General features: G+C 40.0%; 1 protein-coding gene across 2 annotated transcripts in view; it reads left to right on the top strand.

Moving 5' to 3' along the window:
* Window positions 1-13,387: 13,387 nt before the first annotated feature.
* Window positions 13,388-27,833, top strand: part of ptgir (prostaglandin I2 receptor) — a 28,552-nt gene continuing 14,106 nt past the window's right edge. For both annotated transcript variants that reach the window (XR_006360927.1, XM_044032896.1), the window contains exons 1-2: window positions 13,388-13,597; window positions 13,997-15,031. Coding sequence is in view for 1 of the 2 variants with exons in the window: in XM_044032896.1 (XP_043888831.1) it covers window positions 14,201-15,031 (831 nt within the window). In the remaining variant the exon portion in view is untranslated. The remainder of the gene's footprint in view (window positions 13,598-13,996; window positions 15,032-27,833) is intronic.

The raw sequence follows: 27,833 nt of genomic DNA, 5'->3' as shown, positions 1-27,833 counted from the left end.
GAGTATAGTGCAATTTTATTTATCCCCATGTATTGCGGAGTCGATCATGCTGACAAATAAAACAAAAACGTGTTGGTGTAGATATTGTAAGAAAGAACCACAAAAAAGATCAAAATTGAGCAATCATGCCGTAATCATGACATGGCATCATGGTGACGCCCTGATGCAAACAAAGCAAATTCACCTGCCACTATGTGCTCAGATAAGCGAACACTGCTCATCGACTGCTCACAGATCGATAGTCAAGTCATGTTTTATTGATATTGCCCATTTCATACACAGAACGGTAGCCCAATGTGCTTCACATAATCATAACAATCACATATTAAAATATCTAAAAAGTCATGTCACAAGAGATCAAATCGATTAAAATAGTTAAAGTGATATGAATAAAAATGAAAGCCTGGGAATTCACAGGGAACATAGTACACAGAAATGACAAAAGCAAAATAAATAATTACAAAACAAATGAATAAACGCAGCACAGATAAAAACATGAAAGCTAACAGACCACAGGTGCAAGAGTGGGTTAGTGGAAGGCATTGTGGAAAAGTTTGGTTTTTAGTCTAGATTTAAAAATGGGGATGGTGGGAGAGGTCTTGATGTCTATGGGAAGACGGTTCCAGAGACGGACTGCATAGCAACTAAAGGCTGCCTCTCCCTGCTTGGTGCGGGCGCTGGGTTGTACCAGTATGTACGTTTCAAACATCTCTGCTATATAGAGAGGGCCTTGGCCATTTAGTCATTTAAAAGCAAGTAAAATCAATTCTGTAGGTCACTGGTAGCCAGTGTAGGGATTGTAAAATTGGCGTGATATGATCTTTCCTTTTGGTTCCGGTCAATAGCCTTGCTGCTGCGTTTTGTATCACTTGAAGAGGTTTTATAATCAACAATCAACAGTACTGTTCAACCCGTTTCTATGTTTCAATGGAAGACTTAAAAAAAAAAGAAAAAAAGCAAATAAAAGAGAATATTCAAAGATTTTCTATGAAAGATTGACAGAGAGAAAGACTGACTGGTCTAACTGAAGGAAAATGCAGTTTCTGAAGCAGGTGAATCTCCTGCTGGCTACCTTTTACAGTCAGATGCACATTAGGATCCCATTTCTGCTGGTTGTCAATTACAGCAGCATACATATTAGCAGTATTATATTATTTGTACTGCATTCATGTAATCTTTTATTCATGTAAACTATTGTTTAATTATCATAGGGCCACATTTAACTAACCTGAAACGTGATTAAACCCCCTCCCCTTGCATCTTTAACCAAATGCCTTTAACATTAGTCCAACTCTAACGTAGTCCACCTGGGCTTTGAAACATCCACAACACACACACGTTGATCTGGTCACATGTCACCATATTTCTTCAACACCAGGTGGTGCTGTTGCATCACAGTGTAATTTAGGTCATTCTGCACAAACAGCACAGTGTGGCGAACACAGGAGGGCGATAACACACATAAGTGAAAACAGCTGCATGAACAAATTCATTTGTGGAGTTTTCAATTAAACACAAACACAAACACAGGCTCACTTCAACTGTGTGTATCATGCATATTTGTCACTAGTGCAGTTTTTATTATGTCTGATGGAAATAGGTTAGTAGTGTTATGTAAATAGTGATGTGTCATGTAAACCCGATAATATGAATAAAGTTAACACTTCTATATAATTCATTCGTCGTTGATGCCAAATCATTCCTCTTTCAAGGTTATGCTCAGTAAACAGAGTCTCCCTTTTTGTCTCTGTCGCTCAGCCACTTCCTCTGAAACTATTCACTATCGCATGATGTTTGCCACGATTACTCATTCAACATGTGACCAAACCAACACCATTCACTTTTTTGCTTTTTCCTGCACACAGTATTAACTTCCTCCTGTCTCGTCTAAATCTAAATTTAAAAAAAAAGAGGCTTTTAGTGAAACAATGCACAGCAATGACTCTGCTCGTCACATCAGACTGAAATAATCAACAACTTTTACTGAAACAAACAGCAGTTTTGAAGTAATTCAGTGCTAGCCTTCATCTCTAAATCCATACGTGATCCGGCTATTTGCCCAAACTGAGCTTTGGTGGTCGCCTTTTTTTTTTATTTGGTGTGTGACCCTCTAAATGAATGCTATGTCCACGTGGCACTTTGCTAGTAATGAGTGTTTGTCTTGAAGTGCAGGACGTGTTGCTTTATCGCACAGTGCGGTGTCTGGTGTGTTTCTGATCAGTGACTCTGCTGATATATCTTGTGTTCATGTAAATATTTTGCTCACACTCTACAAATCCTCTCTGTGGACTTGTACGCATGTGTGTGTGAGAGATGAGTTCATTCATTCCCAGGGGACATTTAGATGGAGTTTGCATGTTCTCCTTGGGTGTGTGTGCGTGGCTTTTAGATCGCCTCCCACGGTCTAAAAAACATGCAGATTTGGGGATTATGGGTAAATTGGACGTTCTAAATTGACCGTGGATGTGAGTGTGAGAGTGAAGGGTTGTTTGTCTCTGTGTGTCCCTGTGATGGACTGGTGAGCTGTTCAGGGCGCCTTTCGCCCTATGTCAGCTGGGATTGGCACCAGCAACCCTCATGTGGAGCATAAAGAAGTAGTAGATGGATGGATGGATGGGACATTGAGATTCTGTGCACTTGCTCGAGCCACACACTAAAATATATGTAGACACAATGGGAATCACAATGGGAACTATAAATGAAAGGATATTATAATGAAAACCTCAACAGTTAAAGACATATAGAGATTACTTAATTGTGTCTGTTTTGCTGCTGTCAACCAAGGCATTATTTAACTGGGGAATGAATGAATGAAAACATGATGGTATGATGACACCTGGGTTAATTAAAGGAGAGATAAATAGGTGGGTGTGGAATTCAGACATCAAATTGACAAGTAACAGCAGGTGGAGGTGAAGGGTGGGTGGAGGAGGAGGAGGAGCGAGTGACGAGCTTAAGAGCTTGATAAGAAATGTTCTTCATGTGACTAGCTGCAATAGTCTCAATGTTCTGTGAATAATAATACTAGGAACATGTTCTTACGATAACTTGACAGATAGTGTGTAATATCTTATTCTTTTAGATACCGTTGTACTGGCACATGCTCGTCTGATGAGTCAAACATTTCAATCATTCATGTGTGATTTTAGTACGTAATGACTGAGTCTCACCATCATTCCAACACACAATAATCATAAACGTAACTTAAACATAAAATCCCTCTATGAAATGAGGTTTTTAGAATATCAATGTGTTGCTAGTTGGTATTTAGAGAGAAAAACATTGTGGGACGTACCAAAGAAACCATTATGCTTTGAGAAACTCCCAGGTATATTTCAATTGAAAAAACTTGAATCTGAAACTTGGAACTGGATACTGAAATCTTGTGGTCATCTGGTATGGCTTGTGTCATCAGAGCAATAATAATTATATGAAAGGTTAAAAGGATAGTTCACATTATTGTTTGAAGTGTGGTTGTATGAGGTACAGACACATGATCAGCACTGACTCACCCCCCTGTGCTGGGAACCAGCTTTAGACACAGCTGCTCACTCTCAGTGAAAATACATATATATATATATATATATATATAAATATATATATATATATATATATATATATACATATATATGGCAAAAGCAAAGATTGTACAATAAAATCTACCTGTGCTTAATTCTTTTACATCTTAGGAAATAGTTTGGTTCTTAATTTCACCCTTAGGACAGGTAGTGTTGTATTGTAAAAAAAAAAAACCTGCTTGTTACTGTATTTACAGTAAGTACAAAATTCACATATGTGTACTTTACGCCACTACATTTCCTCTAACTGTGTTTGTTACTCATTACTACCAAATAAAATCAGAAGAAGAAGACTTGGTAATAATCTCTATACAGAGCTTTTCTAGTGTTGATAAGCTGCTTTACATGTTCGCAATTCACTCATTCACACATCTTACATACCCATTCACACACTTCAACATGGAGTTAATGTCTTACTCCAGGACACATACGGTATAGGCCAGCAGAGCCAGGAATTGAACCCATGACCTTCCAGTTGAAAGACAACTCGCACTGAGCCACAACTTCTTCCAGAGTCATTTTCCAGTAAGATCCCTTGAAGGTACTTTATATAAGACAGTAGACTGGTTTGCGATGATCCTCTGCTGCCTCCACCAGTAAATTCAAATGTGTTGTTTTGTTACTGCAGTTTTGCCTCAGTGACACAAACTCATCACTTGAGAAAGCAGTGAAACAGCAACTCCTGTGTCCCAGCGAGCTAAAATCATGGATTCTCTATATGAAATGCGGGAGTCAACAATTTAAAAACTCCAGTTTCCAGTTGGGAAAAGCTGTTTAGAATGCAGCAAACCTATATTTAACCTATAGTGGAATTGAGCTGGCAAAGGTTTTTTAGGTTTTGTGTGTGTGTGTGTGTTCCTGCAGGCAGCCATGTTTACAGTGAGGGTAAGTGTTCATGTTTCACATCGGTTCCCAGAACAGAGGGCGTACGCGGCACAGTCAGCACTGATTACACGTCAACCACACTTCAAGAGAACTGAACTATTACTTAAATAAATGTCATCAGCCCCTGAAGACATCATTTAGCAGTTTACTGGCAACAAATCGTGTCATGTTTACAGACATGATTGGCGCCCTTTGGGACTATAGGGTTGCAAGGACACATGTGGATGTAAATACAGATGATATTTTCTCCACGCAAAATGTGGACATCGGAAACGTCATTTTGCGGAAAACCTTTTCGTAATGTGTGTTTTAGTGGCGGTTTGTCACTCAGCACAAGACTGAGGGTTGTTTGACAACTGTGGCACATGGAAGGACAGCAGAGCCTGTGTCAATAACGGTTGCTGGTAGGATTAAGTGAAAGAGAGCTGCAAAGTGCTGTGAAAATGTCTTGTTTCTATAATAGCCTAATAGGGAGGGGATCTTCCCAGAGAGAGAAGGGGACTGAGGTGAATGTCATGCTTTCACTACATGGTAAACATCATGTAATTCTCATCTACTTGCTCGTAAAGGTGTTCTGTATTTTTCTGGGTTTCATTTCTGGTATTTCATTTTCCACTGTGTGGAACTCACCTTTAGTAGATCTTCATGACTGTCGTGCTCTCTCTATGCTTCACACAAACAAACCAGAGCCTGTAGTCTAGCCACATTAAAATCTTTAGACCGTAAGTAATCCAAATGGGCATCCTCCATTATCAACATTATCTGTTTCCGAGAATTAGCCATATTTTGTCTTAGTGGTTTGGATGCAATAAATTATATAAATGTGGGTGTGGGAACCTGAGACCTCATTCTGACAGTCTTTCCTCTACAGTAGTGTCGCATACTATTTGTTTTTTGAAAATGTTTTACTACACTTTCAGATCTTCTATGTTAATGTAGTGTATGTTGCTCACTTGATATGTGGGATGTATTAACCTGAGCTGATGGCCACATCAGCGAAGGCCTGTTCAGACAGAGCACACAACCAGTGAAACATCTTTAAATTCCATTATGTTTTGAATTACATCAAACAAGGTAACCCAACACATGCCAGGCTCATTATTTCTGTGTAAGAGGTGCCTGTGTATTGTCTACAGGATTGGGAAAAGCCCAGTCTGTCTCTCACTTGACCTTGAGAACTAAATCTGTGTGTGAGAGAGAGAGAGAGACTGCCTGTCAGCAATCTATCTTTTGTCATATGGTGCTAAGACGTTCAGTGTTGTGCAACGATCATGTTGAAACAGTACAGACGTGGCTCAAACTCTGTGAATAGTACTCTTATGACATGTACATGTAAATGCACAAGCATCTCCTGAATAAACATGGCTTTTTCACTGTTGTTCATGAGTAGTTCACACTACTACAATACTTGACACCTTAGTCTGTAGAAGCTGTTTAATCTCAAATTATTTCTTTTAAAACGGCCTACATGTATCCCATGAATTCTGGATTTTACTACTACTTTTCATCGAGTAAGTGCAGCCTCTCTCAAACTCTTCATTAGCACTTCATTAAAAGCAGATGTGTTGGTGAGGGAACACAGCTGAGGCCAATTCAAGTGGCCAAGCTGTTGGACATTCAAAATAAATATGGTTTATTGAAAGACAAATGAGCATGAACAATGAAAACGTACACTTTGACAATCATAAGTTTTACAAATCCTTAGATATACACATGCAGTATGAGGTCACGATTTGTATTTAAAGCTCAAATATACCCAGTAGAGATTGATGTGTGTGTGTGTGTGTGTGTGTGTGTGTGTCTCTGCCTGACTCTTGAGTCTTAACAGTCACCATCAGTCATGGCTCACTGCGCAGTATTTGCCATTTGAGGATCTCTAAACCAGTTTGCATCACTGATCTTCTGAGTGTAAAAACAAACAAAAAAGGGGAATTTTAAACCTGTGTCCTCCAGGCTTTCATGTTATGCACAGCTGAACACGTGCCGGATAGTTAACGTTGTTATTAAAATTTCCATGACATAGACATTTGATACTCACCACTCACTGACAACACATGGCAGTAATTAAAGAGGACGTGCTGGACAAATACTGTGCTGCATTCACATGAATGAAACTAGAAAAAAAAAAAAAATCCCTCCATCTCCATGGGGTGAGTTTCTTTTATGAAAGATAATCTGTGCACAGCCAGACATTGGTCACATGCATCCATCAAATGTGACATTTTTTAAAATGAAGTCAGATGTTGAGGGAGCTGTTTTCAACAGATTTGAGTTAAACGCCTATCTTATATGCAACTCTCTCACTGGTAACATTCTGCTTTTGATTAGGACAAAAAAATAAATAAATAAGTCAGACAAAAACCTCCAAGACCAAAATTCCCCAAGCTTCTAACTCGTTTGAAGGTCATGTCAGTCTCTTGTTGAATATTACGTATTTTTAACGGATGCCTTTTCCTGATAATAACCCATTCTAAATGTGTTCTTCCTTGTAACTGACATTGATAATATGTTTTCTCATCATCATTTACTGACAGAGAACTGGCCGCAGGATAACATGTGACACCTCACTGACGTCCTAGTGAGTGGAGTCCTTGAGCCGACTGAAGGAGAATATGCTGCCTCCATTCGTCTCCATCCATCAATTTATTTCCTATCCATCTATCTATTGATCACTGAGCTATCAATATGCCTATCGGCACATTCACAGTCAGCCATTGAGTCTGAGTTTTGTTCTGTACAAAACCCAAGATTACAATGTACATGTAAAAAAACAGGCTACTAACTAACTCTGATGTTGTCATTGCAGAAAAACGAAGTTTTCATGTTATCGGTGGATAATCAGATGAATCTAAGAATATTCTGTCATACTCAAGTTACCCGAGGGCCAATGAGTATCTATAGTCTGGTTTTAAGGGGGCCAGTCGGGAGAAAAAACCCCACTGTTCACTAGTGGGTGGTTCATTACGAGCTTTAAATTCTAACTTAATCTTCCATCATAATATAAATAATGCTTGTTTCGTAATGGAATAATGTATACTTCACAATAATGTATGCAAAATAAATGTAAAAGTAAATTAATAACAATGTTGACAAATGAAATTCAAACACCAAAAACGTATTACTTAACTTAATGGTATCATGGTATTCGTCATGATTCATAAATGACAGATCTATACTATAATAATAATAAAAAAAAAAGGGTAACACAATAGCTGAATGGAAGGACTCACTATTTCCTTCCTGATGCTGATAATGCATGGTGGATTTGCATCAGATGTTATAGCAGAGATGACGGAACAGATGAAGTCATTGAAGTTATCTTACCCATCCCATTATACTGTATACATATATATATATATATATATATATATATATATATATATATATATATATATATATATATATATATATATATATGCTGCATGTACGCACTGCATGTACGCATACATTTGTGATGAGTGTGTGCATCTGCTGTTCATGTGTAGCTCCTAAGTGTGGTTTGTTTTATGGGCTTTGCAACTGTAAACACCGCATGGTGCATCACGCTGGTTCAAAGTAAATTGTTCAAGCTTTTGTTTGAGAGCTTTGTCTGTCAGTGAGCGAGTGCGGGTAGGAGAGTTGGAGTGAGTGAAATTGAGATGATAAAAAAAACAAACAAACTAATACCTGCATGTCTTTGTATGAAAACATCACTGGAGGCCATGTCAGCAAACCGCTCACTGTCTGTGCACCATTGCTGTCATTTGCTTTGTGTAAAACAAGGAGCAACTTGAGCTCCATTCCTCCACCCAGAAGTGAACGCGGGCACAACTCCGTTATCAATATGTTCTATCATTAACAGAGCAGGAAGCGAGCATGTTGAATTACTGAGCGGAAACTGAGCCACAGAATGCAATTACTATGCAGTAGTCTGTGTCTTGATGGTTTTATTAGTGTTGCGTCTCATTTTAGGTGTCATCGAGACTCTGTTAAGGAGCATAGACATCTGTCCATTATCAGTCCACGCTGTGTCTGGGGACATTTAGAAATGTGAGCATAAAGAACATGGATTTCCTGGAAGTCCCGCTTGTGTGGCCTTGTCCACCTTGTTCCTGATAGCGTGTGCTGGGTGGGCGCGGCTCCTGCTTCATCTCCTGCCAACGCCATTTATACACTTGTCAATCATCCTTCAGGCAAGCTTCAATTGAATTTAAGGATCAGGACACCTACCACTCCTCAGCAGTGACTTTTTTATAGGCATAAACGTGTTGGTGACTGCTTTGAACCTTTGCTTGATGCTTTGCTGTTTGCTTATTAGTCAAACTTTCTATTCAACTGTCACACTCACCCACACGGAATGGAATCAGTGGCACCTACAGTCAGAATGGAAGAAGATTCTTGGATAAGAGATTAAATGTTTTCAACTTAACTCAAGCAAGTCCAGTTGCCTACAGCTCACTACCGAAGATGATGATGACCTGGATGACTGAGAGCATCAACACCTAAAGCCTGAAATTTAGGGCCAATCCTCTGGGTCTCCCGCCCCATATTTGTTTCCATCATTAGTGTCCAGTGGCTTTACCAGCTTTAAAAGACTATGGAGGCCCCTGAGGGACAACGTGAACCACAAAATGAAGAGACATTAGGCCTAATTAGGACGTTTCCAACCATGGTGTCATTGCAGTCAACTGTGTATTGGCCATCATAAAAGTCAAGGCAGTCCTCGCAAATCTGTCATCCTGTGGACTCACCTCAATAGCGATAGGGCAGATACGTGCTTTGCCTTCATTGCCTTTATTGCCATGCTTCACTCAACCAATCCTAACATGCCTTTTCACACAGGTGTAGTTTAGAAGACACATGTAAAGGTTCAGTGGGTAACAATTAGAGGGGGTTTATTGAAATGGAAGTAGTATATTATTGTGTGTATTATACACATTTAAATTAAAAAAATGCTTTGTTTTCATAACTTTAGAATAGAATAAGTCTTTTTAGGCAAGGGCCACATCCAGCACTGTCATGTTTCTACAATAGTCCAGATGGACAAACCAGTCAGAGCATGCATTTCACACTTCAAAGTGGAAGCTTATAATGTTAGGTATGTATGTACTAAAGAAGAACAACAACATCCTCTCTGGTATGCAAAGGCCACCCCTGATATATTCTAACACTGTTTTGGAAAAATATTACCCACAAAATGCAGCTTGCAGTGTCTTTTATTCAGGCCTGAGCCAGTCATGCAGGCATGCTAATCCCATAATTCGTGTAGGTTGGTGAAACAACACTAACATTGTACACATGTGACATCTGCACATACACACACACAGACACACACAGACACAGAGACATGCAGTCTAGAGATAAGGCATAACCAGGGATGTTAAGTGAAAGCCCATGTGCAGGTGTATCGTGGCATGATCTCGAACATCTACATTTTCTGCCTCAAGGAAAGGCCAAACATGGTCAACACTGACATAGACCCACCAATCAGCCATGCGCTGTAACTGTAGCATCTGTCCCAAATCAGTATTTGTAACTTTAGCTGTGTTTTGGGCATCACATGAGGGTGGACTAATGATTGAACTCAACCACCCTTGAGGCTAAACTGGTTAATTTGAAACGTGGTACAGCAAAGCACCAGGTCATCCTACGCCTGTAGTGATGGAAAACACATTTTGTCTAGCACTGATCGTGCAACCATGTGTGTGTGTGTGTTACACCTCATTGTGAGGAAGATAAAAGACTACCAGGCGACCAGGGGTGATGAATATGTCCATGGCCTCATGTAGAAGGAGTCGACTTGATTTTATAGCACATTTATTCTTCGATATTTATTTCCCCTTCCTACACTGTTCTTAACCCAGCTGCCATGCAGCACACACATCCTTTCTATGTGTTAGTCAGATCTTGATGATGATCTCATATTGCCCAATGATTTCTGTGCTGCATACAGGAAGTGCTTTGTTTTATGTCATGACAGATAGGAGCTTGCAGTTTGACGGGATTAATGCGCCTTAACCTGCGCTGCCGGTGCATAAACATAAAAACATGCCCTCGGTCATTTTTAATGTTACATCGTTTCTGTTCACAAAGATTAAACTGAGGCAGAATAACAACATCAACATCCACGAAAATTGTCAGTATTTCAATGCAGTATTCTGTCTTTACATAGCGCAGAGTCTTAAAGACCAATCAAGCCATATTCATCTATATGCTGCACTTTTTCTATCACACATCTGTCGTACACATTCACATCAGCAGTGTGCAATTTGGGGATTAAGTGTGTTGTCCAGGGGTGTCAGACACATTTTAGTTCAGGGGCCACATATAGTGCAATTTCATCAGTGGGCCAGACCAGTAAAATAATAGCATAATAACATGTAAACAGAGGCAGAGAGCAAACCCCTGGCCTTCTGGTTGGAAGACAAAGTGCTTAACCGCTGAGCACAGCTGCCTCAATTCTACTCTTTTCCCAAAGAATGATTTTGTTCTATTAATTTCTATCTGAATACATCTTCCTCCAGTGTGAGGACAATGCGAGCCACTGATGTGACTGTTGTTTTATTTTGAAAAGTCTTTCTCTCGTTCCACGTCTGTCAAGTGCCACGTCAGGTTGTTCACATTTTTGACAACATTTTCAGCATTTTAAAGCCTGAGTGATCAATCAAAGGACACAGTCTGTTTCAGCACATACAAACACTGCTGAACATTAACCTGTCTCAAAGCTCAGGTATTTCACCAGTGGCTGACAGTCAGTCAACAGACAGTGAAAAATGAACCAGCAGCAAAAAAAACAAGCACGATAAAAACATGCTTTCATGACATTCTAATGTTCAGCCAAAGTGGAATTTAGTTGGACTAAAAGCTGCATGACAGGTAAACCGTAGCCAACAACACAAAGGCACTTTTAAAAACACCTTTTAGAAAAACCATGAGGAGACAGTGCCAAACCAAATACTTACACAATAGGCTAATTTGATTTTTCCAAGCTCATATGGGCAGCAAGCCAGTGGGCCCTTTCGACATGTTACAGCAAGAAAAGCACAAGTATTACCAATAAAATTAACAATGGCTGTGTTCAGTTCAGGTCGTCAGGACAGTGAACCAGTATGAGAACTAAAAACAGTCCTCTATGCAGAAGACACTTTAGAGAATGGCCGTATAAGAGTCGTCATCTTTTGCCGCCACAGCTGCCCAAAGAGACAAACAAATGTTAACATGCATACAAAAAAGAACAACACCCTTGAAAAGGAGTTCTAAAAATCTACAGTCTCACCATTAGATATCACTAATTATTCTACACTGGCCCTTTAAACAAACGTGATATTAACATTCTTATTTTGAAACTGTCGCATGCAAAATCAGTCAGAAATAGAAAACACAACAAAATGAAAGGCCGGATAACACAAAATGCATTAGGGGTGGGAAGCACAGGGTACTTCACGATCATGTGGTCCACGATACCAATAATATCACGATACAACTATTCTGTGATGATCAATATATTGCAAGACAATCGTATAGCAGCACGTCACGTTATCTGTCTGAGTGAAGGAAAGAAAACGTCTTTGAAAAGTTAAAAGTGCAGGATTTCTCTATTTATTCACAACATAGAGAACAAAGTGCATAAAGTCTATGTATTGAATGTGGATGGAGCATCTCTTAACGTAGCTTTCTCCACCTTTATCTCACTGTAAACTCCCTCTTTTTCAGCCAGGTAACTTACACCCAAGTTTGTTTGTTCATTTTGGGCTATTCTAAAAACATATGGTGGTCCAACGTGTGACTGACCCAGCTTGTGATATATGTAAATAAAGAAAGGCAGTTTTAATTTAATGTTATGTTTTCTGCTGTTGTTGTGGTGTTTTCAGTTAATGTATTTTTTGCTTTTGCTGTTGTGTTTTCAGTTAATATTGTTGTGTTTTCAGTTAATGTTGTGTTTTCAGTTAATGTCGTATTTTCAGTTTATGTTGTGTTTTCAGTTAATATTGTTGTGTTTTCAGTTAATGTTGTGTTTTCAGTTAATGTCGTATTTTCAGTTTATGTTGTGTTTTCAGTTAATATCGTTGTGTTTTCAGTTAATATGTGTGTTTTCAGTTAATGTGTTTTCAGTTTATGTTGTGTTTTCAGTTATTCGTTGTGTTTTCAGTTAATGTTGTGTTTTCAGTTAATGTCGTTTTCAGTTAATATCGTTGTTTTCAGTTAATATCGTTGTGTTTTCAGTTAATGTTGTGTTTTCAGTTAATGTCGTGTTTTCAGTTAATGTCGTGTTTTCAGTTTATGTTGTGTTTTCAGTTAATATCGTTGTGTTTTCAGTTAATGTTGTGTCTGCAGTTAATGTCGTTGTGTTTTCAGTTAATGTTGTTGTGTTTTCAGTTAATGTCGTTGTGTTTTCAGTTAATGTCATTGTGTTTTCAGATAATATCGTGCTGTGTTTTCAGTTAATGTCGTGTTTTCAGTTGATGTTGTGTTTTCAGTTAATGTCGTGTTTTCAGTTAATGCTGTGTTTTCGGTTAATGTAGTTTTGTTTCAGTTAATGTCGTTGTGTTTTTTGCTTTTGCCGTGTTTTAAGTTAATGTTGTTGTGTTTTTTGCTTTTGTCGTGTTTTAAGTTAATGTTGTTGTGTGTTTTGCTTTTGTCGTGTTTTAAGTTAATGTTGTTGTGTTTTGCTATTTATGGTGGTGACATCTGGGCCACCATACCACTGTGGGGTAGGCTAATGTAAAACAACAATTCATAAAATCAGGTGAAATTTCAGTTTAATTATCTTAAATTAAATTTCTGTCAAATGTCATACACTAGACCTTTAAATGATGTCTAATATTGTGAAACAAGAGCAAAGTTACTAAACGCTGCAGTGTCTCTGTGTGTCAGTGTAGTGGGCGGGACTTCATGTGTGTGTGAGTGAGTGAGTGAGAGTAGAGAGAGTAGAGCGAGAGCAGAGGAGGAGCGCAACTTTAAACTCGTCTCTCTCCTTCTGTCTGTCTGGGAATTCAGCGCGTGTACTACAGCGACAGGTTCAACTATCGAGTCCAAGACTGTAACACTGGAAACGCGTCCAATTTTTTCCAACAAGGACTTTGAATCCACGAGAGAAGAAGAAGCAGCAGCAGCAGCAGCGGATGAAACAGATTTCACTCCAGAGACACTGACGGGTGAGCGATTGATCGTCACTGAAACAGTGTCACAATATAAGCAGAAGCTAAGACACATCACTGTCAGTCATGCGTCTTTATCTGGCTGTTTTAAACTGTTCATTGATTTTCTACTGTTTTCAACCAGACAAACACGCATGCACGATAGAGAAAAGGGGAGGGAAAGAAATAAAAACAGAACAGGAAACAAAGGAAAGAAAAGGTAATACAAAGATCTAATAAATGAGTTGGACAATTATTTGACTTGATGTGATCAGGCTCAGGACAGAAGCAGTTGTAGCACATTGTCTTTCTCCTTCGGTGTCCACAGGTGTAGCAGCAGTTCAATCTAGGCAGTAATGTGTTTCAAATGTTACCTGAGCAATAAGCAGCATTGTTTTCCTCTCGTTTATTTCACAGGAAAAATTTAAAGACTCTCTGCATCAACAGGACAGCCCAGAAAGCATGGTTTAAATGTGCACAGCATTATGGGTCCCACCATACATCCCTACCCGGAGTGTTGCCAAACGATGGTGTCAAGAGGTCAGGATTCCCTTCTGTCGTCTGGGAACTCCTATTTAGTTCCACACTGAGCTGGCACTCGTCTTCCTCAGTGAGTTGGACATGAACATAAGCATGATTTCTAACGGATCGTGCAATGACACTCTCACCGTGAATGAAAGCGGCAAGCCATTCATAAGCACCGTCATGTTTCTGGCTGGTGTGGTGGGGAACCTCCTGGCCCTCTTCATCCTCGGGGTGCACCAGAAGGAGCATCGCTCCAGGTCCTCGCTGTTCTGCATCCTGGTGACTGGCCTGGCCGTCACCGACCTGCTGGGCACGTGCCTCCTCAGCCCGCCAGTGTTCATCTGCTACGCCCTCAACGTGTCACTGCTAAGTCTGGGTGGCAAAAGCCTGTGCAACTTCTTGGGCTTTGCTATGAGTTTCTTCGGCCTGGCGCCCACACTCATTCTGTGTGCAATGGCTGTGGAGCGCTGCCTGGCAATTAGCCACCCTTATTTCTATGCTGTACACATCCGTCGCAGCTTTGCCAAAATCACGCTTGTCTTTATTTATCTATTTTCTTTGGCCTTCTGCCTCCTGCCATACACCGGATATGGCAAGTTCAGACAGTATTGCCCCGGGACGTGGTGCTTCATCGACATGGACGCGACAGGGGACGAGCAGGCCAACTTGATGCTGGCCTTCTCTCTGTCCTACTCCTCGCTCATGGCGCTGCTCATCTTTGCAGTGTTTGTGTGCAACGGCTCAGTGATTGTCAGCCTGTGCCAGATGCACCGGAGCCAGATGATGCGACGCGGCTCGGTCGTGTCGACTGGGAGAAAGAAGAAGTTGAGCCTGACCTGGTTCGGACGGGGAGAAGAGGAGATGGACCACCTGGTGCTGCTGGCGCTCATCACTGTCATCTTTGTTGTCTGCTCCCTCCCGCTCACGGTAAGTTCACCTTTCGAACTTCCCTCTGTGTTTGTTTTGTTTCTGTCACCTCTACAGCACACTTTGTTTTACCACTTAATCAGAGGACTGACGCCCGAGTGTGTCATTTATGGAGCTGTGGAATCATGAGCCAGTCCTTCCCAGTGAAAGTAAAAGGACTGTAGCAATGGTGAGGGTGGAAAACACAAGATTTTATGTAGACAATTTAAAATGATTTCTCCCCCAGAATTGTGATATTTCTACAGCTTGATAAAGAGATACAGCGAATTGCCAATTTACATTAAAACATAGTGGAAGTTCTGTTTATCTGTGTCATCTGCAATCCAGGGTTTTAAAGATATCCATAGTTTAATTTGAAGGCTGTGCCCTGTTTTGAGACGCTTCATTCATTTTGACCCAGCATTCTGTTTCACTGTTCACAGAACTAGCTCAGTGAACAATGAGAACACTATTTTCTACTTGGCCAGATTGTATTTATATTATTATTAGCAGGAGCAGCTAAATGCAGTAATCAAAAACATTCCTATACGTGATACATATTTTGTACCAATGTACCATTCAATTTAGATTAATGTCAGACTGACTCACTGACACATGTGATGTACATTGATTTTGGATGTATGACTCATGGGTTATTTTCTCAAACAATTTTGGTTTGGGGATTGCAAATACTAATACTGTTGAATCACAGCGCTGGTAGAATTCCAAATAAATCAGAATAGGAAAACAAATGAAGTCAGCAGTACAAATGAGTTGTGACCAATCATTCAATCAAGTTTGTACTAAAGGTGGAACAGAAATTTGACTTTTAAGTTAAGATAAGTAAATTGCTATTATTCTCTGTATCTGCACACTGTCAGTAGAGGGTATTGCTTCCACCATGCTGTTGGTTTCCTTGGTGTTAGGGATTTGACTGATCGCCTGTGCATCTGCACATGAACATGAATACCTTCCCCTTATTCTGTAATTATTATGTACATAGAAAGCACAGCGGGCATAGTGACCGTTGATGTTTTTACTGCTGTGGTATGTGTTTGTGTGCCCTGTTGGAGCCTGCCCAAGAGCTCCGACAGTTTCACTAATAAGAAGGTGTGTCTGGAAGTGCAGCCTTTGCTACACAAAGCACGCTGTCACCGCCGTGTGCATGTGTTGTGTCTTTGTGTTTTTAGCTGCATATCTTCCCATATTTGAGAGGAGTGTACCGAGCTCGACAAGCTCGGAGGGCTGGTCCAACCCTGCCTCTCCCTGAGGGCAGAGCTCCACCACCTGTGGTCCTCAGCCAAACTGCTGCTAAAACCTTAGCCAGCATGGTAACACTAGTGCTCCGATGATCAAGTTTACAGGAGTCATTGTGTGCGTCTGGGTGGGTTGTGGTAAAGGTCTGACTAATCTGTGGTGCATTGCTGATGTATTTGCTCAGAGACGTGGCTGTGGGGGCAAGCTGCTGGGGGAATGCACAGAGACTTGTCAACACGTAAAAGCCCTTGTTGGCTGTGTTAGCAGTCATGTTTTTGATTTCACACGATCCCCGCTTCCTCCGTGGTAAAATTGTTTGCTTGTGTCACATTACTCGGTGAGCTTTGATTTTTACCAACCTTCGCTTTACCCCTATAGAACACGCAGCTGTCCTTTAAGTCGTTTATTGATGTCACAACCCTAATTAATCCACATTCAGTCCAGTGTGACGATAAACATTGTCCTGCATGCCTAATCCTGTGTCGCTCTGCCAGCTGTTACGCAATTCATGACTCATGCATTCTCAGAAGATGCACATGTGTATGTCTGTGTTTGTGTGCATGAGCAAGCGAGCGCGGATGGAGGCAGTGAAGTGTGTGAGTGAGTGCCTGTCTGCAGCCAGATGTGGCTTCGTGATTAACATCGCTCACTTTCCCGCAGCAGACGTCTGTGAAAACCACACGTTCTGTGCTGTACATGGAAAAATAATGCAAAGATCAGATAAGGAAAGGAAAGGAAAGTTATTGAGTCGTTATTTTTCCAAATAATGTGCCTATATAAGTCCTCCAGCATGTGTCTCATGATACAGAATATACCTTGGAGATGAAAAATGAGATCCATCTACCGTTTTTGCTCTCATCAGCAGGAACTGCACACGGGTAGATGTGTGTGGTGTGTGATGCAGGTGCTGGAAGACAAGATTGATATGGAAAGAAGAGATGGAATTGGAAAACACAACAATATTGTCTGTGATCTTTGTCTCAGGGGTTGACATAACATTGCTGACGTGTGTTTTTTTTTTTGCTAAGTGAGATTTGGAAAATAAACAGGTTAGCAGGTTAGTAGTAGCTTTGCACATTGTTAATGTGTTGCCATTTATGCCAGTCATAGATGGGTTAGGTTAGAATTTATTAGAATAGTTTTTGTATGCTATATTCTCTTTCTATGTATGTTAAAAAAGGAGTGTGCAAGACCATATGAGAACATATGATGGAGTGTTTTGATCGTTTTCTGACATTTGGTGTTATAAAACAAATAAAAAAAAAAAACATTTAATAGATGAGGTTTTCATTAAATCCAATGACATGTCATTTCCTGGCCGGATATAACGCACTGTCAGTTTATGTGTTGCTCACACTCTCATGAGTATTTCATGTGTCGGCAGGAGGTTTCCCTCACAAATTACTTTGCTTTGACCCGTCATCCCCAGTATCTATATGATCAAAGCTGTGTCCTGTGGGGGACAATTTTCCGACCCATTTGTTTGTGATAATCACCAATATCGCTCACTGCTGGTCCCATGACGTCAAGAGAAACTGCCTGCGAGACACGTGTCATTCGTCAATAGCTGGATCAATGAAGCACTGCTCCAAATTAATTAATCAAAGTTATTGGAATAAATAATGAATAAAAAAATGTTCCTATTGACAGTTGAAACTATGAACAAAAAGTGTTTTTTTTTTAGTTTTGGTTGCAGCAGCGTAAATCGGCAGCAGCATTGATGCCATGTCCATTAGTATAACTCCCATGTCTTGGGTCAACACGCATTGACACTGGACACAAAAGATCCATAAACTAAATAAATGATGCTTGTCGAACGTTTCGCATGTGTCAGCATCCAGGAAAAACCCTGTACTCAAACTCTACACAGCTTGTGATTATTGAAGTAAAGTTAGATTAAAGGTCTGGGAATTGGATGTGGTTTAAAGAAATAATGGCACCCTGTGGAGGTTTTTTTTCTAATATAAAGTTGTTTATATTTAGCGTTTTAGCATTGGGGTTTTTTTTTTCCATGTTTGTTTGCAGGCAGTGTTCTTCTTCTTTTCTGTTTTTGCTGGCACAATTGAATATGTCTTGGTAAGTCGCCCCCCACGTGTAGCAGTGGAAGAACCTGAAACCTTTGTCTTGGCCATGAGTTGTGTCACTGTGAACATGCGCATCTATTTACATTCTTCTTGTGCTTAACATATTGACACCCTCTCTTAAAAACGTTAAATACATGACTTTGCAGCACTACTGGTAATCAAAATCTCTGATTAAAATTATATTATTATAATATATATACAGTGCTCAGCATAAATGAGTACACCCCCTTTGAGAAGTACCATTTTAAACAATATGTCAATGAACACAAAAACTATTTTCAAAATGTTGAATATATATAAGTTTATATAACATCTGTTAAACTTATAACATGAAAGTAAGGTCAATAACATAACTTAGATTACACATTTTTCAATTTTACTGAAATAAGGGCCATGCAAAAATGAGTACACCCCACAACAAAAACTACTAAATCTAGTACTTTGTATGGCCTCCATGATTTTTAATGACGGCACCAAGTCTTCTAGGCATGGAATGAACAAGTTGGAAACGTTTTGCTACATCAATCTTTTTCCATTCAAGAATTAGCTGTTTCAGAGACTGGATGCTGGATGGAGAGTGATCCTCAACTCTTCAGAATTCCCCATAGGTGTTCAATTGGGTTCAGATCAGGAGACAGACTTGGCCACTGAATCACTTTTAACCTGTTCTTCTTCAGAAATCCAACAGTGGCCTTAGATGTATGTTTAGGATCATTGTCATGTTGGAAAAGTGCACGACGACCAAAGACACGGAGTGATGGCAGCATCTTTTCTTTCAGTATAGAGCAAAACATCTGTGAATTCATGATGCCATCAATGAAATGCAGCTCCCCGACACCAGCAGCACTCATGCAGCCCCACATAAGGACACTGCTACCACCATGTTTCACTGTAGGCACCATGCATTTTTCTTTGAATTTCTCACCTTTGCGACGCCATACAGTTTTGAAGCCATCAGTTCCCAAAACATTTATCTTGGTCTCATCACTCCAAAGTACAGAGTCCCAGTAGTCTTCATCTTTGTCAGCATGGGCCCTGGCAAACTCTAGGCGGGCTTTTTTGTGCCTGGGCTTTAGGAGAGGCTTCCGTTGGGACAGCACCCATGCATGCCATTCCTCTGCAGTGTATGCCATATTGTGTCACGGGAAATAGTCACCCCAGTTTGGCTTTCTACTTCCTTGGATAACTGCAGTGAACTTGAATGCTGATTTTCTTTGACCCTTCTCATCAGGAGACGCTCCTGTCCAGGCGTTAACTTCTGTGGATGACCTGGACGTCTCTGTGAGATGGTTGCAGTTCCATCTTTTTTAAATTTTTGCACCACTTTTGCTACAGTATTCTGACTGATAAGTAAAGCTTTGCTGATCTTCTTGTAGCCTTCACTTTTGCGGTGTAAAGAAATTATTTTCTTTCTCAGGTCTTGAGACATTTCTCTTCCATGTGGTGCCATTGCTAACAACATGAAATGGAAAGGGGTTTATAGTCAACTGTCTGCTGGACACCTGTGTGATGAATAATGAGACTCACCTGTGGTTGATTATTGTTAAATTGGACATTTGTAGTCTAAGATTTAGCCTTGCTCCAGAGACTTTCAGTGGGGTGTACTCATTTCTGCATCACCCCAATTTGAGTAAAACTATACATTTTGTTCTCAAAGTTATATTATTAACCTTACTTTCATGTTATAAGTTAAAGAGATGTTAAAAAAACTTAGTCTTGTCAACATTTTGGAAATTGTTTTTGTTTTCATTGAGATATTGTTTAAAATGGTCCTTTTCGAAGGGGGTGTACTCATTTACGCTGAGCACTGTATCTATATATATATGTAGGTATATATATATTTTTATGCAGGTATGATGATAATAAAAAAAACACGTGCAAACTTTCTTCATTCCGAAAAGATTTTTTTCCGATCATTTGGAATGGACTATTAACATAGACACCAAACCAGGAAGTGATGATCGGATCGACTGTTTATCTATATTTCCGATCAGTCTTTTAATCCAAACAGTTGTGTCCAAATAAACATAGCCACTGATGCCTAGAAGGCCGTCTCTTCATCTCTAAAATGCTTCACTCATATTAACAGTAATTGTATTGCATTTATTGTCTGACACTTTTCCTTCTTCTTCTTCTTCTTCTTTTTAGTTTGTTTTCCAGCGTAGGAGGTTTTTACAAAATGCTATCGGCTCAGTTGAATCAGAGTTCCCCGTCTCTATGAATTGCCTGGTCAAAATTCAGTGCAGGTGAGGAACAGTTCCCTCTCAGATCAAGTGATTTACATTATGCTGATTTGTTGGTGAATAATGCCCAAGCTCTCCTGCTTACCCCAGTGTTGATAAATAGTCGACTCATATAGATGATTGTTTCCACCGAGCTAAGTGGACGAATATCTTTGACATTAAGTCTTCTTACTCTTGTTCCTGCTTTCAAGTAAGAAATTAAAGTGTAAAAAACAAAACTTTGGTCCACTGGCACATGTAAAGTTCTATGATTTGGGAATGTGGAAAAGCCAAACCATTGCTAATAACACTTGGCAGAAAGGATGATTGTCAGGACGAACGAAAACAACAGCAATTATATTTCAGTTTATTTATCGAGCTGAGTCGAGCCTCAGTGCAACACCTCATCAATCTAGGCTGTCTGACAGGGGGAGCACAAGGGAAGCACACTGAAACAAAAACATATGGGATGAAGTTTGAAAGAAATTATTTAGAAAAACAACTGGATTAGTAAATGCATCCGTTTCAAGATTCCGAGCTTAATTTTTCATCCATCTATGAACTTGGAGCATCGACAAAGCGATTAATTGAAGCCAAACGAAGACAAATTGCAAACGACATCCAGCTTTAAAACAAGTCAAGCATTAAAACAAAGGAGGCTGTTTATTTTTTATTATTTATTTTAGCTCGTTTACAGTTACTGTCTAATCCCAAACACCCAGGACCCTTTAAGTCCTTCCAGTCACAGCCCATGCCTTGAATTCCAGTGAAGATGTACAGATGGAATGACAAAATGAAATGTGTTCATTGATATTCCACAGATCTGACTGGATTCAGTGTGTTTCCAGGAGGGTAATTCCCCAAATCCACACTCGGAGGTGATGTCAGAGGAAATGGTTGACTCCTTTGGGGTGTGGGGTACATGGCCATTTGCTGTCAGGTGTTGCATCATGTGCAACAGTGCTGTTAAAGCTGTCAGAACCCGGCGTGGTGTGACGAGACAAGCGCCAGCTTTGTTTTCCGCACTTGTTATTGTGCTCCAGGTGTTGCCGGGAGATAGACGGCGTTACTGGCCTCGTCCAGGTTTTCTGACATGAAAGATGATGCTCTGCAATCAGCAGCTGGCTTTGTGGACTGAACAATGAGGATTCCCTTCCTTAGTGGAAAGACACTTTATCCTGCGTTCACAACACAAACAAGGCACACATTCGTGTATGTGCACACATTTACTCTTATTACGGGAGTCACAAAGGCACAGGCTGCTCATCCTGCTATTTATATCCTTTTTTTTTTAACCTGTTTGGATTTACGAGTCATTTTTACTGAGTTTAAGGGGAAAATGGACAGAAAAATTACCCTCAAGGTGAAGGGTAAATGGTCTGTATTCATGTAGCATCCTTTTGTAGTTTTGATGACCACCTCAAAGCACTCAACACTACAGATTTCTCCTATTCACTCACATATTCATACAACTTTTTATTTATTTAGTTATTTATTTAGTTATTTATTTATTTAAGACGGGTCAATTATTGTACATGTTCTTGTTATAGGAAATATAAAGCATGAGGCCTTCAGAAGCAACTTGGGGTTAACAGTCTCGACTCATTGGCAAATGAACTAGAGATTTTACTCTTAGGTCAAGCTGTGTTTGTTGCTCGACTGCACAGTTTATTTGAGCTTCTGTGGCAGTATCCAAACACTGGCAGAATCTGACTCAGAACAACTTCATTGGTCTCCAGGGGGGGAAATTGCTTCCTTCCAGCAGCTTATTAGTTTTTTTTCCATGTTTCATTCCTGTTGTTTTGTTCGTCTGTGTTCCGAGGTAGAGAGAGCGTGTCGGGGACGGTGAGGGCTGATCAACTGTATTTGCAGTAGACTAACTAGTCGCAGTAGTTAAGATCAGCTGAGTTGTAACAGAGATGTTGTGTTGGCGATTCAAGTTCCACATGGGTGGTGTAGTGGTTAGCACTCTTGCTTTTGCAGCAAGAAGACCCAAGAGCCTTTCTGCACGTTGTTTGCATGTTCTCCCCATGTGTGCGTGGGGTTTCCTCCCACGGTCCAAAATCATGCAATATGGGGATTAGGCAAATTGGACCTCGCCTTTCACCCTATGTCAGCTGAGATTGGCACCAGCGACCCCCGCGTGGAGGATGAAGCAGTACAAGATGGATGGATGTTAACAGTGTCTTTTAGTAGTGAAGCCCTGAGGGATTCAAACTGTGCTCATTCTATAACTCGTCACTAAACACCCACTGTAGAACATCTCGGCGTCGATGGTTGACCTCTTACCCGAAATAGCTGGGCTGGAATTTTGGAAAGCAGGAAGAGAAACGTTCAGTTGTCACAGCACGTCAGCTGGTCACACACTGGTGCTCCTGTTTAGCTGCCGGTACACTGACCGTTGTTTCTGTCTGAACCAGTGTGAATACAAGGCGACGTCATTTACAGTTGTACTGCATCTCCTCTGCGATAGTCTTGTTCGTGCAGCGGTTTTTCATATATGCAGTTATCATGAAACCCCCATGCACAGAGCACCAGGCTAACTTGAGTCAGACTCCAGCCGGACTGAAGCTATACATGCAGTAGTCATTTGTCTAGCATTTGCATTAGTCCTACTTTGAATATAATGTCATGCAGACTAACACACATTGTAGTTACAGTCCAGTTTTAGATGGACTAACATGATTATTCATTTTTGTGCAAATGCCATTTCAAGTTTGAAATACCGAAAAACACATCACCACCTTTAAAATTGATATGGAACATTTTCCCTGGAGCATTTCCTTTTGAGGCATCCACCAAGAGTGGACCGACATCAGCATTCACTGTCTGACCACAAGGTGATTTTAAGTGCATCCTTTCGAGAATGCATTTGGTCTCCACCAGCTACTAATGGCTTCTTTTAGTAGCTACTGCCCTTCTCTGCTGTCTCCCAGCTTTCATGCAACTCAAAATAAGGCCATGAGTGAGAGTGAAGCAAAGGAATAAATCATTGTGCTCAACACTGAAACAATGTGCTAAAGGTTGCAAAAAAGTGCCAACTGTTAAGACGGTGGATAATTCTCTGTGGGTTCATAACCTTGATGATACATTTCAAACTGAAATGAGTTGGGTTTTAAGTATGTGCTTTTCCTTTAAACCCTTTTGTCATTACATGACAGGAGAGTTATTGTAAAATCAGCTCTTACAGTATTGATCTTCCTGTGTTTAGTTTCAGAAGTGAAAATAGCAGCAGCAGCCACCTTTTTGTTTGCTCATAATGCACGACTGCAGCTGTACCCGCTGAACTACAAAGTCACACTTTTGGGGAAAAGATATGTTCAAATGCACACTGGCACTGCGGCAGAAGCAATTTCCTGTTTGCGTGGTTACATGTTCATCTGAACGGTTACAGTAATGCTGTGGTGTAGTAAAGCACAGGTACATGGAGGCACTGCAGAACATATATATGTGTGTGTGTGTGTGTGTGTGTGTGTGTGTGTGTGTGTGTGTGTGTGTGTGTGTGTGCGTGCGTGTGTGTGTGTGAATCCTGGCTCTTAATTGTGAGTATTTAGATTTTTAAGTTTAAGATTTTAAACATTTTTGGTGTATTAAAGCGACTTACTTGTTTTGTTTTGTTTTGTTTTTTACATCTTATCTTACCTCCCACTGTAAATCATAATACTGATACTGAAATGGTCATCGGGTCATTTGGGACACAGTTACATTAACAATTTAATGATAGAGAAAGAGGCAAAAGCCTGTGTCTTTTGAGATTGGACAGTAATGATTTCCTCTTATTCGTCTGTTTGGTCCCTGTTCAGTATTAATAGCTGTTTGTTCCTGACAGACATGCATGTGTGAGCTTGGAGTAGGAGATAATTGCAGTCACCGTGGCATCGCACTGTCCTACACTTCCCCGTAGAATTGACTCATCCAATACTTTTCCAGCCGACAACCAACAATTTATTTTCATTGACGAAGTAATAAAAATGTTATCATCTTGGCCAATAGCATTAGTTGTGGAACTGTTGTTCCTTTCAGGATATTAAGTACCATTAGTACACAATGAATCAATCCTCTTCAATCGATAATGTGCCTCCAGACTCCAGATGTGTGTAGTTAATGTAAGTGGTCAGCAGATGCTGTCAAGCAGTCGATGTTATTTGAGAACGTAGCCCTTTTTTTCTTCTTGCTTCAATTTAAAGTTTGGGTTTTAGGTTTGTGATTTCCTTGTTTAAATTACTATACGTAAGACAAACATGGGGGCATATTTTAGCATTAGAGACATAAAAAGAAGCAGAAATGTGTGAGTTTTCACACTTAACAAGCTTAACATTTGGTCCTATCAAGCAATCGTTATATATTAGATTAACAGAAATTCAACAGAAGACATACAGATGAGCATGACAGGTTTTTTTTTGTCATCATTCATGTCATTTTAAGAGTTTATTCAAGGGTGGAACTGAAAAGTTCATAGGCTGACCATGATGTAATATTCGAATTTGACCAAATGTGTGTTAATTTTCAACATAGTCTCACCTGTAGTCTACATATTTCTTCCATTGGTGTTGCTTCCATTAGTATAGAAGCTCACTCCACTGCATGGACTGCCTTTTTGTCTCTGGCTCAAAGTGGTGGACCTAACACTCATTCTGGGTTAGGAAACGTTGAAGAACACCAGCTGGATATGCTTCAAAACCTATTCCTGGGACATGACCAGCCTGGTGTCCTTTTGATCAGGGGTCAAAAGCTGCGGCACTCACTGGGCAGAAACCTTCATGGGAGATACTTACAGCATTGAGTACAGTCAAATGTCTGACGCCGATCACCATGTGATGAACACAACCAATGTTTTCTTGGGATGTTCGGATCATGGGTCATTTTCAAGGATTCAAGGATTAAATTCAGTTGCCCAACAATGCACAGTTGATAAATCTGGAGCTTCATCCCCTAATGTAGCAACCATGTTTCTGCAGGTAACACCACAATGCCAAATGTTGTCCATGTTGTGTCCAAATGTCTAAAGTCCTCACTTAGCTATCAGATGTGGGTTTATCTGGGAGGAAACAATGCAGTTAGTATCGTTAAAGGTTGAATTTAACGCACGCCAAGTTTCATTGCTCTGACATTACTTCTAGTCGGCCGATGAACTTTTCATCTCTCCCTCGAAAATACACTTCACAAACCATTAACACCAGCCTTTTATATATTCTTCCTTTTCTTTTGTATCGTTGTATTATTGTGCTTTGCACTAATCTCCACGTCTTTTATTGTTTTCACTCTTTTTTCACATTTGTCAGCAGCAAGGCTATTTTCTTTTCCAGTGCCGGTTGAGACCGAAACAGAAGGTAGATTTCCCTGTGCTGCATTAGTGTGAAAAGTCAGTAGTTTACTTGCATGCGTTAAAATACAATACATTTATAGTAATATTTACCTGAGAGGTGACTTCAAGACATTAATAAGGAACACATCTTTCTCATGTTTATGTACAGATTATTTAGTTGGCAGCTATTTTTCGGTCCATCAGCAACTTCATTGTTCAAATAACATTGCGTCAATTGATCTCCACACCCAAGTGTAGAGTTTCTCAACCTTAGGGTTCAAACCCCTTGTGGGGTCATTCGATACGCACAGTGATGCGTTGACGTTTGTATGTCAGGATCAGGATTATGTCAGGATTATTTGTGATGTGCTTTTATGATAAAAAAAAACAAAACTGTGTGAAATGTTGGCATACATACTAAGAAAAAAAGGTAAACTATACTGAAATCTAAAAGACAACTCTGGGATGAGCAAGTAGCAGCACAAGTCTTGATCCATGTGTGACTCTCTTGCATTTACATTTAGATCAATAGCAAATGTGTTCGCAAATAAAACTAATTCTAATCTTTTAAGTCACTAAAATCTAAAACAACTATTGTTCAAAGGCGCCGGCCTTTGCTGACTTTGAAGACAAAAACAACTAAGTTAATGTTCATACTGTTTACAATCTGGTGTAACTTAAAATGAATTATACCCACTGTCACCCTGTTGACGTAGTCAAGGGCTATGCAAATTTTAAACATGCTCCTCAGCTTCTGTCTGATGGTAATTCTACAGTGTGCAGTTACATCAGCAGCCTTACTTGGTCCTGCGTTTCCACATCACTCTCACCGTGACACAAGTCTAAACTGAAAGTCATTGAATCGCCGTTGAGGCAACGTAAGCTAAAACATGCACAGTAGGAGCGAGGGACAGATGCTCATCTGGTTATTCTAAGATCACTGTAATAAATGTACTGGATTCCCAAAGTCTTTATCCGTTATGTACATGGAAACTAAAATAATCAACACAGTGTGACACATTTTTGGTTGTTGAGGAGATTTTCTGATTCATCTATGAGCACGAGGTTTGGTCCGTAAAATGCCAGAAAATTTTGAAAAATGTTTATCTGTCTTTCCCAAATCTGGAAATGATGACATTCTTGAATGTTTTGTTTTGTCCACAATCCACATTTTATTCAGTTTGAATGATTTCTTGGAGCAAAGAAACCAGACAATATTCACATTTAAGAAGCTGAAAAATGACAAAGCTTGTTTTAATTATTGAATAAACGCTCAAACCGATTATCATAATAGTTGCTGATCACTTTAGTAATCAATTATTCAAATAATCGTTGCAGCCCTGCATCCAATTGAACATGGAACTGTCCTTCGATGCTGATTTTATAAATCAGGCAACAGAATTCACTTTTTACTCATGCTAAATAACGAGAGGAAGTGAGAAATGATGTCACCAATGTATCACTGCCAAAAAAAAAAACCCCACTAAAGCCACCAGTGTTGTATTTTCTGTCTGAAATTATTCATTCAGCCGCTGACAATCGTCACCATTTAGAGAAAGAACACAAACCTGACGATCAAAACATTCTGCACATTAAGGAAATAATATTAATTAGCTCTATCTAGTCTGCCACTGGTGATGTTTGTCATTTTAACTAGTGATTTTGCGATTTAGAGGAGAGACAAGAACTGATGTGCAAAATGTCTTCGTCGACACAAAGTTAAATGATCCGCTTGTGAACACATTGTGTACACATGCATCAAGCAGAGTCAGAACAGGCTATTTTGACATTTTTGGCAGTGTTGTCTAATTCTCTGGAAGTAGAAGAAGAAGTTTCCGTCTCATTTTTCCCCTCATCTGCATCTGGGACTTTCGTGTCTGTTCATTATTACGTTTTGGAATTAAAATACAGCAGTAACGAAACGGGGCCACGCGGTGGTGTAGTGGTTAGCACTC

The sequence above is a fragment of the Solea senegalensis genome, linkage group LG8 (genome assembly GCF_019176455.1).
Source record: "Solea senegalensis isolate Sse05_10M linkage group LG8, IFAPA_SoseM_1, whole genome shotgun sequence".
In the NCBI taxonomy this organism is placed as follows: Eukaryota; Metazoa; Chordata; class Actinopteri; order Pleuronectiformes; family Soleidae; genus Solea; species Solea senegalensis.
Note: the sequence above shows the minus strand (reverse complement) of the source record. Positions and strands in the feature narration are given on the sequence as shown.